Source organism: Drosophila kikkawai, chromosome 2L (assembly GCF_030179895.1).
Source record: "Drosophila kikkawai strain 14028-0561.14 chromosome 2L, DkikHiC1v2, whole genome shotgun sequence".
NCBI classification, from domain to species: Eukaryota; Metazoa; Arthropoda; class Insecta; order Diptera; family Drosophilidae; genus Drosophila; species Drosophila kikkawai.
In genome coordinates this window covers 24,480,468-24,492,864 of record NC_091728.1, presented here as the reverse complement: position 1 = coordinate 24,492,864, position 12,397 = coordinate 24,480,468, and the positions used below count along the sequence as shown (strand labels likewise).

The window sequence follows — 12,397 nt, the reverse complement described above, 5'->3', positions numbered from 1 at the left end:
CTTTTACTAATACACTTCTTAGCACAACACATCGTGATTTTATTGCTGGCTTGCTTGACATTTCGCTGTCCCAAGTTAACCATGTATGAAATTCCTTAGACCGCTTGCTTGATCTTTGTTTTGTTTCGGACCCGGCAAGAGTTAGTTTAGCTAGGGTGGTTTCATGTTTTACTGAACGTGTTCCTCCTTGGTTTACCAAAGAGTTGTCCCGCCTCAAAAATAAACAAGAAAGTCACGCCGAAGTTTGTATACCCTTGCAGTTTTCAATGAATATAGTTGTCCGATTTTCATAAAACTTATAGCAAAATTCTAAAAAAAAATAAAACTTGCCCATATCTTAAAGGAAATGAAAATACGTTGAAAATCAACGAAGTTATCATTTTTTTCTATTAATTTCCCGATCTTTCCTATGGCAGGTATAAGATTTTATATCCGACTCCAACTTCATAGGCTCAAATCAGGCCTATTCTTACATCATCCCCAAATTGAACCAAATTCGCAGTCCTACCTCAAACGAAAGCTCTCTTTCCTTAGATCTTCATCGTGTTAAGCCAGTTTTTTTTTGCCAGGTCCCTACGAAATACCTGGCTGTGTGCTTAGGTATTGTGCCGATGCGCTGTGTAATCCCCTTCTAAAATTGTTTACCTTATCCTTAGAAACTTCCCACTTTTCCTTTTTTTGGAAGGAATCATACGTAATTCTTTTTCACATAAAAGGAAGCAAATTGAAGGAAACCAACAAATAGCAATCTCTAAGTGGTCGGCCAACCCAAAACTGTTCAAAAATGTCATTACTCCTAATTGGCAGCACCTGGATTTATTAAGCAAATATCAATAACAACCAACCTTTTCGAGCTCTCTCTCTTTATTAAAAAGGGCTACCGAAATAAGTTTCAGTAAAGCATTTGACTCTGTTAACCATTCTCTTCTTGTTCGAAAACTCGACATAATGGGATTTCCGATTGATCTTCTTAATTGCATATCATGTTATCTGAATGGCAGGACGCAAAAGGTCCTCTTTAAAAATAAACTTTTTAATGCTCTTAGGGTTACATCAGGCGTTCCGCAAGGGACTCATTTGGGTCCCCTATTGATTACATTATTTATCAACGATCTGCCCAAAGTTTTGACTAATGTATGTACTTATGTACTTGGCGAGGAACAAATGAAATATGGAATTTAAAATGTGGCGCCAAAGCTACAAGCATGCCACAATAGTTGTTGGTGTTTTTTCTTCGTATTCTCTTGCCCCAAAGTGTCCTCAATTGCTACTATTAAATATATGCCGCCTACCACTACCTAATTTTATAGATTTTGGCAGCCTATACCATCAATACACACTCTTCGGGGCATTTGCTCTTTGTTAGAGAAAAATCATTAGAGAAATTCCAATTCTTCATCAACTAATTAATTTTAAGTTAGTGCGGATAAAATCTGACGCAATCTGTGGTTTTGGGAATGCTGTGGGAACACGAGTTTCACTTTTTTTAAATCCCAGCCGTTCCACACAAATGCGCTGAGTGGGAGACAGTAATAATACAGTAATAAACGTTTCTTCTGCGTTTTGTCGTTTCCGCCGGTATCGATAGGTTTCTTACATTAGTGTGAAAGGGCTATAAAGCAACTCAATAACAACGATAAAATCGAAGAATACGACTCTGTGTCGGCAATGTGCTAATGAAATACATAAAAAGCTGTCAAGTTCTTACAACTAAAGAAAATTACAGCTCAAGAATTGAGATTTTTCAGGCGCTCAAGTTGGAAGTGAAGTATGCGCTAGCCATTACAGTTGACTGGATCCAGAAGTTACTGAGAAACTAAAATCGGATGAGGTTAAGAAGAAGTTTATAAAAAAATTGCAATAAGTCTTTGGAAAGAGCTATCAAGCGCCCAACTTTAACTTATCCAAAAAGCCAATTGGCACCATGCTAAAGAACACAACTCCAAATAAAAAAGTCCATGACACCAAGGATGAGGATGCAAATCCTTCGGATCAAACAACCAATAGGGAACCCGCCAACACTTCTGAAACGAAAGCAGCTCACGCAGGACTTCCCACTGTTCCTAAGCGGAGCTGCGATAATGTTCAAGATAATGGTGGTCCCAATAAGAAGTTCAAGACGGACGACAAGGATAAACAATTGATTGACCAAAACTTTGGACAGTGTATAGGAAACATCCGCTATCAGGCCATGACCCGACGTGAACTTGAGGATCTGGTAGTGCGAAAGGTGATCGAGGAAGAGAAGGCCAAGTGTGAGTTCGCGCATGTTCGCAAACAGTTGGTCAAGACCCAGATAAAACTGGCCATCTATCGACGTAAGATTGCGGAGGTGTCCAATCACTTCCACGGATTGGATTCAATGGAAAGACAGAACTCGCACGGCATCGCTCCGGTAGGTACAACTCAGGCTGCCGGACAAAAGGCTGCCGTACTCGTAAAGTGCCAGGCGCATGCTGCGGACAGTATGTTGCCGCCATCCAGTGGAATCCCTCCCAAGGTGGCACCCTCGAACCGACCCATAACAGACAAACAAGCTCGCAAATGGACTAATAAGGGTTTCGCAGTGAAGGCAGAGCCGACAAAGGCGCCTATCATGGAGAACGATCGTCTGGGCCAGGCCGCAAATATTGCCTTGAAGAAGACTGGCCAGTCGGGAGGAAGGCGGGCATCCATCTGAGACGGCACTACTAAAAAATGAAGGTGGGTTTGGATCATTGAACTCGAGCGAAAATTTGATAATATATTATTTATATGTCCACTCTACAGACCAGGATAATTCCATGGACCCGTCATCATTCATGGCAAGCTCTTATCCCTGCTCTTCTTGCTCTTCCTTGTACTTATTGCCATCATTGGCCTTTCCTCTTTCTCCGCCACCGAATGCCTATGATTTGTTAAAACAAAAACATTAACATTAAAAAATAACATTAAAGTACAAGGGCACATCACATAATTAACACACTAATTGAAAATGTCCTTTTTGTTTGAATTGAGCAAATATTAGGTAGATATCGTTGGTCTAATTGGCCTTTAAGTGGCCTCTGCCTGCGGTATGTATTTGCTTTGTGTCCTGCTTGGGTCATTATGTATGAGATGTTTTTGTTGGGGACGTGGGCAAAAAGGGCTGTAATCGATGGCACATAAAATATAGATGCCCGCCCATTTACGTGAGTGTGCCATCCAATTTGGGGGTCACATGAACGTCCGCCCAAGGACCTAATGTCCCCCGTAGAGATACAGCAGAGATTCTTTAAGTGAGCCGTGATAAAAAATGGAGAGCATAATAGTAAATAGGGCATTTTAAACTTTATTTTGTCAAATTTTACAAATAAAAGTCAACTTTTCAAAAAGCATAACACTTAATAATGAAAACTTTTACTATTGAGGTACCACCGTAGCCTTTCGAGTGGAGAGGAACAATGAGTAGCGGGGCGGCAACACTAGTCGGGTATAGTGGTGCATGCAAAAGTGCTTCTGCCTTCCATCCTGGCTGCCTCGTGTACTTGACATTGGCTTTCGCATCGGGTTTGTCGCGACATTTTTGCTCATTCATGCGAGGCAAAGCCTGGGGATCGAGGTGCAGGTGCAGGATTGGCCTGGTAATGGCATAATCGCGCACCCCCCTTTGGGTCATGCCTTCGGTGGGGTTGGCCACGTGCCGTGCTCCTCTGCTTCCGTTTTCGTCTCCTCCTTTTCCTGTTTCCACTGCTGCCGTCGCTGCACTTTGAACAGCAGCCAAAAAACCTTGACATTAGTCATCACACCAAAGTCACACAGATACACTTGGGCTGCCTACAGCACGCTGGTATAGGTGCCCGGGTGTTAGTGTGTCCTGCCAGCAGGATTTATAATGTAAGGACAGAAACTACAATGCCTGTTTCACCAAACTTTGGAGCGGATTTTATAGAAATAAATTGCATCTTAAATATATAGATACAAATATATTAACGATTAACGATTAATGTAGAATAAATTGAAATTTTAAACATAAATTTTCACTGGCACTCCTGAAAATGTAAAAACTTTTAAAAAATATATTGGACCAAAACAAAATAAAAGTTTTTCATTTATTTTGGTACTCCACCACCCCCTACCTGACCTCAAACTGGCTCAACAACACTTTTAAAAAACTATGTAAAATTAGTCATTAATAACACGTTATTTTTTCTGTGTACGAATTTGCAAATACCTTTAGTGTGCCATCAATTAGTTTTCAGTTATTTTGGTGACCCCGGCCTCACACAGGATAATTGAAATCAGTGTATGTTCAGGCACCACAATTGGATTTTTGCAGTTGTTGCTACTGTTGCTGCCACTGAAAGGATAATAACAAAAACACAGATGTTCCGTCAGCAGGTTGCAGCAGCGGAAAAACAGAGCGACTTTTCACTCTCTCTCTTCCGTGTTTTTCCTCTCTGACAATTGTTAGCAGAACGCATGCGTGTGGGGCAGCTCGGCAACACTGACAGTAGAGAGTGTCGAAAGGGAATCCTTGTTTATTCGCTTGCGGAACGCGTTTTGTGACGGTTGGCGAACGCTCGCAACGCGCAGGAAGCGGAAGTGGTCAGCGGCTCTAACAGAACGTGCAACTTCCGGCGGCAAACCGAGCCACAAGCTAGAAAAAATAAACAAGAACCTGTAATTGTGCGGCTTTTTTGTAGTGTAAACACTGTTGACATTTCACACACATGAATCAAAAATAAATATGTATACATAGTTAAAATTGTGAAGCAAATAAATACAATAAATAGAAAAATTCATCAAAAATAAATGTAGTTAAATACGAATACAAAAATATAACTCAAAACATAGCCATAAGTTTTCAGTGTTTGTTGATCGAATCAATAAATAATAATCAAGTGCTATTCGGTATATAAATGTATAAAATATAAATTAAAGAATTGTTGAAAGTGGCTAACAAAAGAAGCAAAAAATAGTTAAGACCAAAGTTTAACTATCGATTTAGAGGAAGTCACTTTATCGAAACGCTTTGTAAGTGCCACCCCTACCCCGGGAAACCCCCCTGCATTGTGCCACATTCCCTTTTAGTATGTGTGTTTATGTATGTTAATTAAATTACCGTTATGTGTGCTTACCACAACACACAGAAATGCAGACACACACACACTGCGACCTCTATCAGAGTAATTATAAAACAAAAAACAAAAAAAAGAAAGCCACACAAAAAAGAAATGAAAACAAAAACAAAGGCAGCTGAAAATCCATTTCCCATTTCCTTGGCCCCGGTCCTACCGCCACCTTTCCCATTCATTCATTGCATGTTTTGCCCGCCCTGACACTTGGGGCATATTTCTCTGTGTTGTTAACTGGGCTGTGCGTGTGTTTATTACTGCGACTACGGCTATTGGCACGTACATATACGGCGGACTGGGCCGCCGTCCATGTCCTTGTGTCCTGCCCCACTCCTCTTCCTTTGCTGCCACTACTCGCAGTTATTAAGCGTCTTATGGCAACTCTCAAAGCGGCCCATAAGTATGCTATAGTTTTCGTTATCCCCACAAAGAGAGGGGCAAGACAGCAGACAGAGAAAAAACTTGTGGTTTTAATAAAAAAATAAAACCTTTTTTTCCTTATTATTTGTTATTTAATAATTGTTATTCTGGTTTCAGACTGGTTTGGCAATGAAAACGTAAAGATATAAGGCTCTGTGCGAGTTTTCATCTTGATCAGTTCAAGAAATTTTAACTATTTCAAATTTTTCAAAATCCTTTTAAGATGTTTATATCAAACTAATATTAAGGACAGAAAATATATCAGAATATGTTAAGTTGGAAGAATTTGACTTAGTTTAAAGATACATTACAAAAAATTAAAGATAAATGTTACAAAATATGCTTGCATTTTGAAAATATTTAATCTAAATTAATTTAATCAAAATTAGATCAGGCTCTACAAGTTTTTAATTATTTAAACATAAAAGAATATATGGTAATTTTCAATTATATCGCTTTCTTAGTGAACAATATTTTTTCACTGTGTAAAAGCAGCAGGTGCGTTTGACTTAGAATTTCAGGTGAATGCAGCTAGCTTCTGACCAGAAATCAATAGGAAATCAAGCATTATGCTTTTGGATGTACTATGTATGAATAGAGGAGGGATAGTCCTCGCCTCTTTTATTGCCCTTTGTTACATTCTCCATTTGTGGACCACTTTTATGTTCGGCCCCTTGCACATCAAATTGATGATAAATTGCAAATTGCGGCCATAAAAACCCCAAGAGAGTTATTGAAAAATTTCACGAAAAAGGTCGTAACGCAGTAATGAAAAAAGTATGGCGGTGTTTTATATTTATTTATTTATTTTTCTTGCAAACATTTTAGGAATATCTGAAAACCTTTCACTGCTATCTGAGGAATTAAAGTTGTTTATATATATGGAAAATGTATTTCCCTTTCATAGATCATTTATAAGCTCAATTTTAAAGGACAGACTATTGGCTAAAATTTTAATTTAAGTAAAATTCACATAAACATAAACTTTGTGTAAATAAACTTTTGTTGAAAATACATCAAAGTGCTATTAAAAATGTTTCCTTTCCTTGTAGTTCCTAAATTTTGAAGCTTTGATTCTATCCTTTCGATGGCTGCTGGGCTGAAAGCTTTTCAGTGTCGTTTCCACGAATTTCAATTAAGGACGAATAAAAAGTTGCGCTCCGCACACATTAAACATTAGTTTGTTGCCAGCGGATGAGTGGGCCAATTGCAATGGCCCGAGTCAATTAAATTAGTCTGAATGCTGTTGGTCCTTGGTGGGTGCTGGCAGGGGACTTGTCAGGCGCCCAGCCGCCCAGCTGTCAAAATAGGGATAGGGCGACATCTTCGCACACACACCCGTATCCCGTATGCAAATTGCGCCATAATCTCCACTGAGCGCCCGACCATTGAGTCGTCGTCGTCGTCGTCTTCTATTGATTATCAGTTTTGCATACTAATATGTCGGCAGTGCATTGAAATCGAGCCAAACAAACTGAACTAAACTGAACTGAGATGGAATGAGGCGGCCAAGTGACAAGCGCCGTCGGTTTGTCCCTCTGTTTGTTTGTCTCCCTCCCTGTCGCACTCTCTGTCTGCTGTCTCCTTTCTCGTCTCTCCATGACGTTTTTCCTATCGCATTTCCCAGTGTGTTGGTGTGTGCTTAAGTAGCTCTGTCTATGTGTGTGTGCGTGTAGTCTAGTGTTACGGTTTCCTTTTTATTTTTTTTTTTTTTGCTGGTTTTCGATTTTCATGCCACGAAAAGTTGTGTTTTTCTCTCAGTTTTGCCTTTTGCTTGCTTCTTTTTATACCCTTTTTAGGAGGTATTGGCAAGAAAAAGTGTTATAAAGGCAGCAGAAATTTAAGATGTTTATAAGCTCTTAAGTTTTTGGAATATATTAATCTAAAAAAGGGATTAAAATGATTTTTAATGAGTGTTTTTATTTGGTGTTTACTTTAATTTGCAATGACATTTAAAATTTCTTATTAAAAAATGAATAAAATAAGGAAATTTGTATATTCAATAAAAAAACTAAACAAATCAAAATTCTAAGCCAAAATGTTTTTAAAAAATGTGTATTTAAATTTAGTTTTTTTTTGATATTATTTGTTTACTTTTGAAAGATAATTCACATTATTTATAATCAAATTTTAAGGAGAATAACTTGTTTGCTAGTTCCAAACTTAAGATTAGATTTATTTAATACATAAAACTTTAATTTATATATTTATTTTCCCATATTTTTTATTCATTTATTAATTCCGTGAAACAGTCTTATGACTGTTTCCAAGAAACATGACCACAATTCAGTTTCAAAGAAAGTTGTCTAAGGATTAGTTTTATTTTTAGAAAAACCGCCTAAAACACAACTTAAATTTAAGCTTCTATTTATTTCTTCCAACTCAGCCTTTGTTGGGCCTAAGCTAATGAAGTTGGGTTAAATTGTTCAAAGTCTCCGCAGAGTTAACAAGAAAAAGGTATTTAGAGATTCGGCCGAGTTTTCCCCTTTACCTCTTTTTGTTTTTCCTTTTTGCTGGCTTGTTTGAGAAGTGCCAACGTCGTCGTCAACGTCGCCATTGTTCTTTTCCCCTGCCCTTATCTCTGCTTTTATTTTTGGTGGCCACCAACCGAGTGGGAGGGAGGTGGCCTCTATCACATTACGTATACGCATTTAGTTCCAATTTTTCCCTCTTCGTTCCACCGGTTTTGTTTTTATTTTTATCGGTTTGCTTGTGAGTATGTGTGTTGTTGTTGTTGTGCTTAAGGCTTAGTGTGTTACTGTGTTTTGGTATTGCCATTGGCGGCATTTTTTTGCTTCCGCTTTTCCTCAAATGTTTTTTTTCTGCCTTCCTCTTGTATATTTCCGCCGAAGTCATAATGGGAAACAGCTGATAATACACAGCCCATACCGTCCACCGCCCACCACCGTCCTCTTATCGAGCCCATTTCCCAGGGGCACCCACAAAAAAAAAAGAAAGAAAACCAGGGGCGGGCACGGCTGTAAAAGTGCTCTGGTAATGGGCGTGTTTTTTCGGCTTTAGCTTCTTTTGCGAGCTGGAAAACATTGATTTGCCTTCAAATAGGTTGAAGGAATACAAACATTTTGAGATATTGGCAATGCGACTGAAGCTAAGGCTTTTACGTGAGCCAAAACTAAATTGATTGACAGTTGTTTATACACACATAATAGTGATTCAATTTTGATTTTGATTAATTTTATGAAAACTCTTCATGGAATTTTAAATTATTTTCTGTTTTCTCTACAAAGTTGATTGATTTTTAAGAAGCTGTCAACAAAAATGACAACCTTATTATTTATTTATAATTACATCCTAGAAGTAAATAATTTAAGACCTAAGAATCGCATTCAAACAGAACCTATTGCCAATAATAAAAGTTGTGAATGAGTTTACTGATCGAAACATCAATCGTAATAGTTATACCCGACTTTCACGTAAATCTGAACGGCCTAGACAATCAATCATCCCCACACAAATCCATAAAATTCGACTAAAACAACACAACATAAAATCGCATCGATATGTATATCGATGGACAGACTTTGGGGTAGCTGTCAGTTGGCATTAGAAGTTGTTTGAATGGCGAATTATAATTGCATTTGCTCGTTTTATTTTCGGAGAGCATTTCCGATTGAAGAAGAGAGGAAAACAGGCAGTGCGGGGAGTGATTTATGGTGGGAAAAACGCAGGGCACACGGGGCGTATGATAAATGTCCGCAACAAGCTAAATTTGTTAAGGATAGAAATGGAATTACAAAAGTACTCAGAACGAGCGCTCAAAACGCAAAACAAAGATGCGAACCATGGAGAAAAAAAGGAACATTTATTTGCTTATATACATATAAGATTGATTTGCAATTTTTATATATATAACTTACAAGCTGTCCTTGGAGTTTTAATTTAGCTTCTTGGATTTTTTCACAAGCTAATGATTTTCCGGTAACACTTAAAAGATTGTTTAACTATAAGTTGTTGTTAAGTTGTCTTTTATATGTTAGGGATTCCTTAAGCATTTTTAAATTCTTCTTTTAAATATAGAAAACTCCACCTTTACTAGGAAGCAATAGTATGGAGACAGTCTCGGCGTTACTATAGATTTTTACAGCTCTACCATCTACTAAACATATTAAATCGTTTGCCTAAAGGTTTCTCACCAATTACTTCAATTAAAAATGTTCTTATAGATTCAGTTCAAGGTTATTATTAAAAAACCTTTTTTGTTTCTTCCTTTTTTATTTCTATCATTACTATAAGTTAAACCATAAACTATAGTGGTTGTTTTTATCTAAATATTAATCATAGACCGTCTCTATTTTTTTTTCTATGCACCCACAAACACACATTTGCAATATTAATGATGATGGCTGCTGCTTATGTAAATTGAAAGCAGAAAGGAGACCGCAGAGCAGCACCATCATAATTACCAAACCCACCGTCATCATCGTCAGCTATAAAACTGTTGTGTTGTTTTTTCTTCAAACCAATTCCCTTTCTCCTTTTCCAGCGGAATCAAAGCCAATCCAAAGAAAGTTGACCGGCAAAGGAGACGTACAAGAGCAGAGCAAACAGACGATATGCGTATAGGCCAGGCCAAAAAGGACAAGATAACAAATCCCCCGGCAGCACTTAAGGCATAAATCTCAAACTCAATCAAGCAGACGGGGAAGACGGCGGCTACCAGACAGAGACAAACGATGTAAGTGGCTGGTGCTGCTCATCTGGATATTGGGACAAGGAGCCGGGACAGCAGAAAGAGTACTCCCCATCTTGGTCGTGCATGCTGATTTCGGGACAAGTGGCGACCGCAACAAAGGACATTCAGCCACAAAGCCTTCAAGGACACAACAACTACACAACATGGCCAGGTAAGTCGACTTTGGCTTTCTCAAAAGTGTATTTCGTCGGTAATTTATACATTCGCTAGCTTGCCTGTCAAAATGTTTCCAGTTCAATGCCAAAAGAAAGCGAAGAAAGAAATTCGCATTTATCATTATTGCTTTGGCAAAACAAAAAAAAATATATATATATACAATGGATTGTAGGGGAAACCAATGGAATATGGCCGACGTGTTCGGGGACATTTTTCTTCTTATTTTAATAATAAAAAGTGAAATTGCTTTCGATTGCCTTCCGCTGTAACCCCGGTGAGGGAAAATATGCACCTGTCCACCGTTCTGATTGAATGTTCCTGGGACCGAAAGTCAGCGGTTCTGTTCCGCACAGAAATTAAAGTTTAAAGGGCAGGTCCAATCGTAATCGGTTTATTTTTAGCCTTTTCCACGACCCGTCCAATTAAGTTTATGGAAGAGGTCGAACTGGTCGGTTATAATGGGGATTTTTCGAGGGGTTATTGTTAAAAATAGTATTTAGGAGTTTAAGCTGATTGGTTTTTCTAGAAAGTATTGTATTAACTTGATGAACAGTGATAATCCGGCTCGAAGGACCAAAATGAAAGGACTATCTAAATAATACGAAGTCTTTATTGATTGATTGGTTTATCCCAATATGGTATAAAGTGGATCTATAGGGTTACAATCAATAGCATAGCTTCCCTTATATTGTATTCCTTTTAAACATAATCTGATTGACGGCTGATTTTATTAATTAAATATATAAAATGCAATAAACCTTTTCACATAGACAAGAATTTGTCACAACCAAAAGACCAATGAGTCGGCTGCCCACAAAATAAATTGATTTCTTGTTTTGGTAAAATTCTGGCTGCATTCTCTAAGTTGTCTTGTTCTTTCGCAAGGTAAATCCTGCTGCAGGAAGCCAAAAATCCAAATTTTAGGCGAACAAAATGTTGATTAATTTCTCAGTAAAGGATGTGAATAAATTTTAAGCCACAAACCACCGTTTGTCAATTGATTAAACATGACATTGCGGTTGCTTTGCAAATGAGGAAAATGCAATTGAAATCAATGGTATGCGAGGGGCGTGACTGCTGCGAATTAGGGGGAATCCTGCCTGCTGGCGAAGGACATGCTGGACCACAGCTGCCAATGATGGCTAATAGTTGGCAATGGCCGACCATAAGTTTTACGACTGTTAATGTGCGATCCCGGGCTACTCGGCGAGCGGTGGCAGAGCCTCTAATGGCAGTCCTTCGACAGTTGGCCACTTAAGGGCGATTTGCTGTAGGTCCCAGGCCTGTTTTTTTCCTGACTTCGCCACCCTTTTATGGGGCTTCTACACGGGAAAAAAAATGTGGAAAAAATCTATACTGGAAATTAAAGTTTTTGTTACATTTACATTTATTTACGGATATTTTTGTTAGAAGAAACTTCTTGCAAAAGAATATATTTTTTAATATCTTTAGCTATCACACTAAAATATTCATCACCAATATCTTTATTTGAACTTTAAGGAAAATCAGAAGAGTTTTATTTTTTATAAACAATTTTTGTCTTATTTTTATTTTACTCTATACTCTCTCTTGATAGCTTCATTTAAAACAAAGAGTTCATTACTTCATTTAATTATAAAATACCTTTTTTGTAGTGCAGGACAGGATCTCTTTATCGCTGCTTAAGCGACTTTGTTCTTTGCTGTGTGTGCTGCAGGAAAACAATGGAAAAATTTCAAACGGATATGGTTACATTTCCGGCGCGTGCTAAGTACGCACCAGTGAAAAGACAATGAGAAATTGTTTGTCATTAATTTAATGCCACTAAGGAAGACGTACATACACACAATACACACAATATATACTATATGCAGCCAGGCGGGGACCAACAAAGGCATTAAAAAAGGCGTCTTCTTGGTTTTAAATTTCATTCGCTACACCCACCGACATGGGAGTGTTTTGTTGTGTCAGTCTGTCGGTTCAGCGGTGAAAAAGGCAAAAGTAAATAATTTCAGGAGGTGGCCAAACTCTG

General features: G+C 38.1%; 1 protein-coding gene and 1 long non-coding RNA gene across 2 annotated transcripts; both read left to right on the top strand.

Moving 5' to 3' along the window:
- The first annotated feature begins 1,669 nt into the window (after nucleotides 1-1,669).
- Nucleotides 1,670-2,966, top strand: LOC108078493 (uncharacterized). Its single transcript, XM_017172376.3, has 2 exons — nucleotides 1,670-2,703; nucleotides 2,770-2,966. Exon 1 carries the CDS (start codon nucleotides 1,925-1,927, stop codon nucleotides 2,678-2,680), a length of 756 nt encoding a protein of 251 aa, XP_017027865.1. The 5' UTR covers nucleotides 1,670-1,924; the 3' UTR covers nucleotides 2,681-2,703; nucleotides 2,770-2,966.
- Nucleotides 2,967-4,239: 1,273 nt separating this feature from the next.
- Nucleotides 4,240-10,570, top strand: LOC138927974 (uncharacterized). The gene is made up of 3 exons (XR_011444446.1): nucleotides 4,240-4,995; nucleotides 10,021-10,381; nucleotides 10,441-10,570. It is a non-coding gene; the product is annotated as an uncharacterized lncRNA (long non-coding RNA).
- The last annotated feature ends 1,827 nt before the right edge of the window (nucleotides 10,571-12,397 follow it).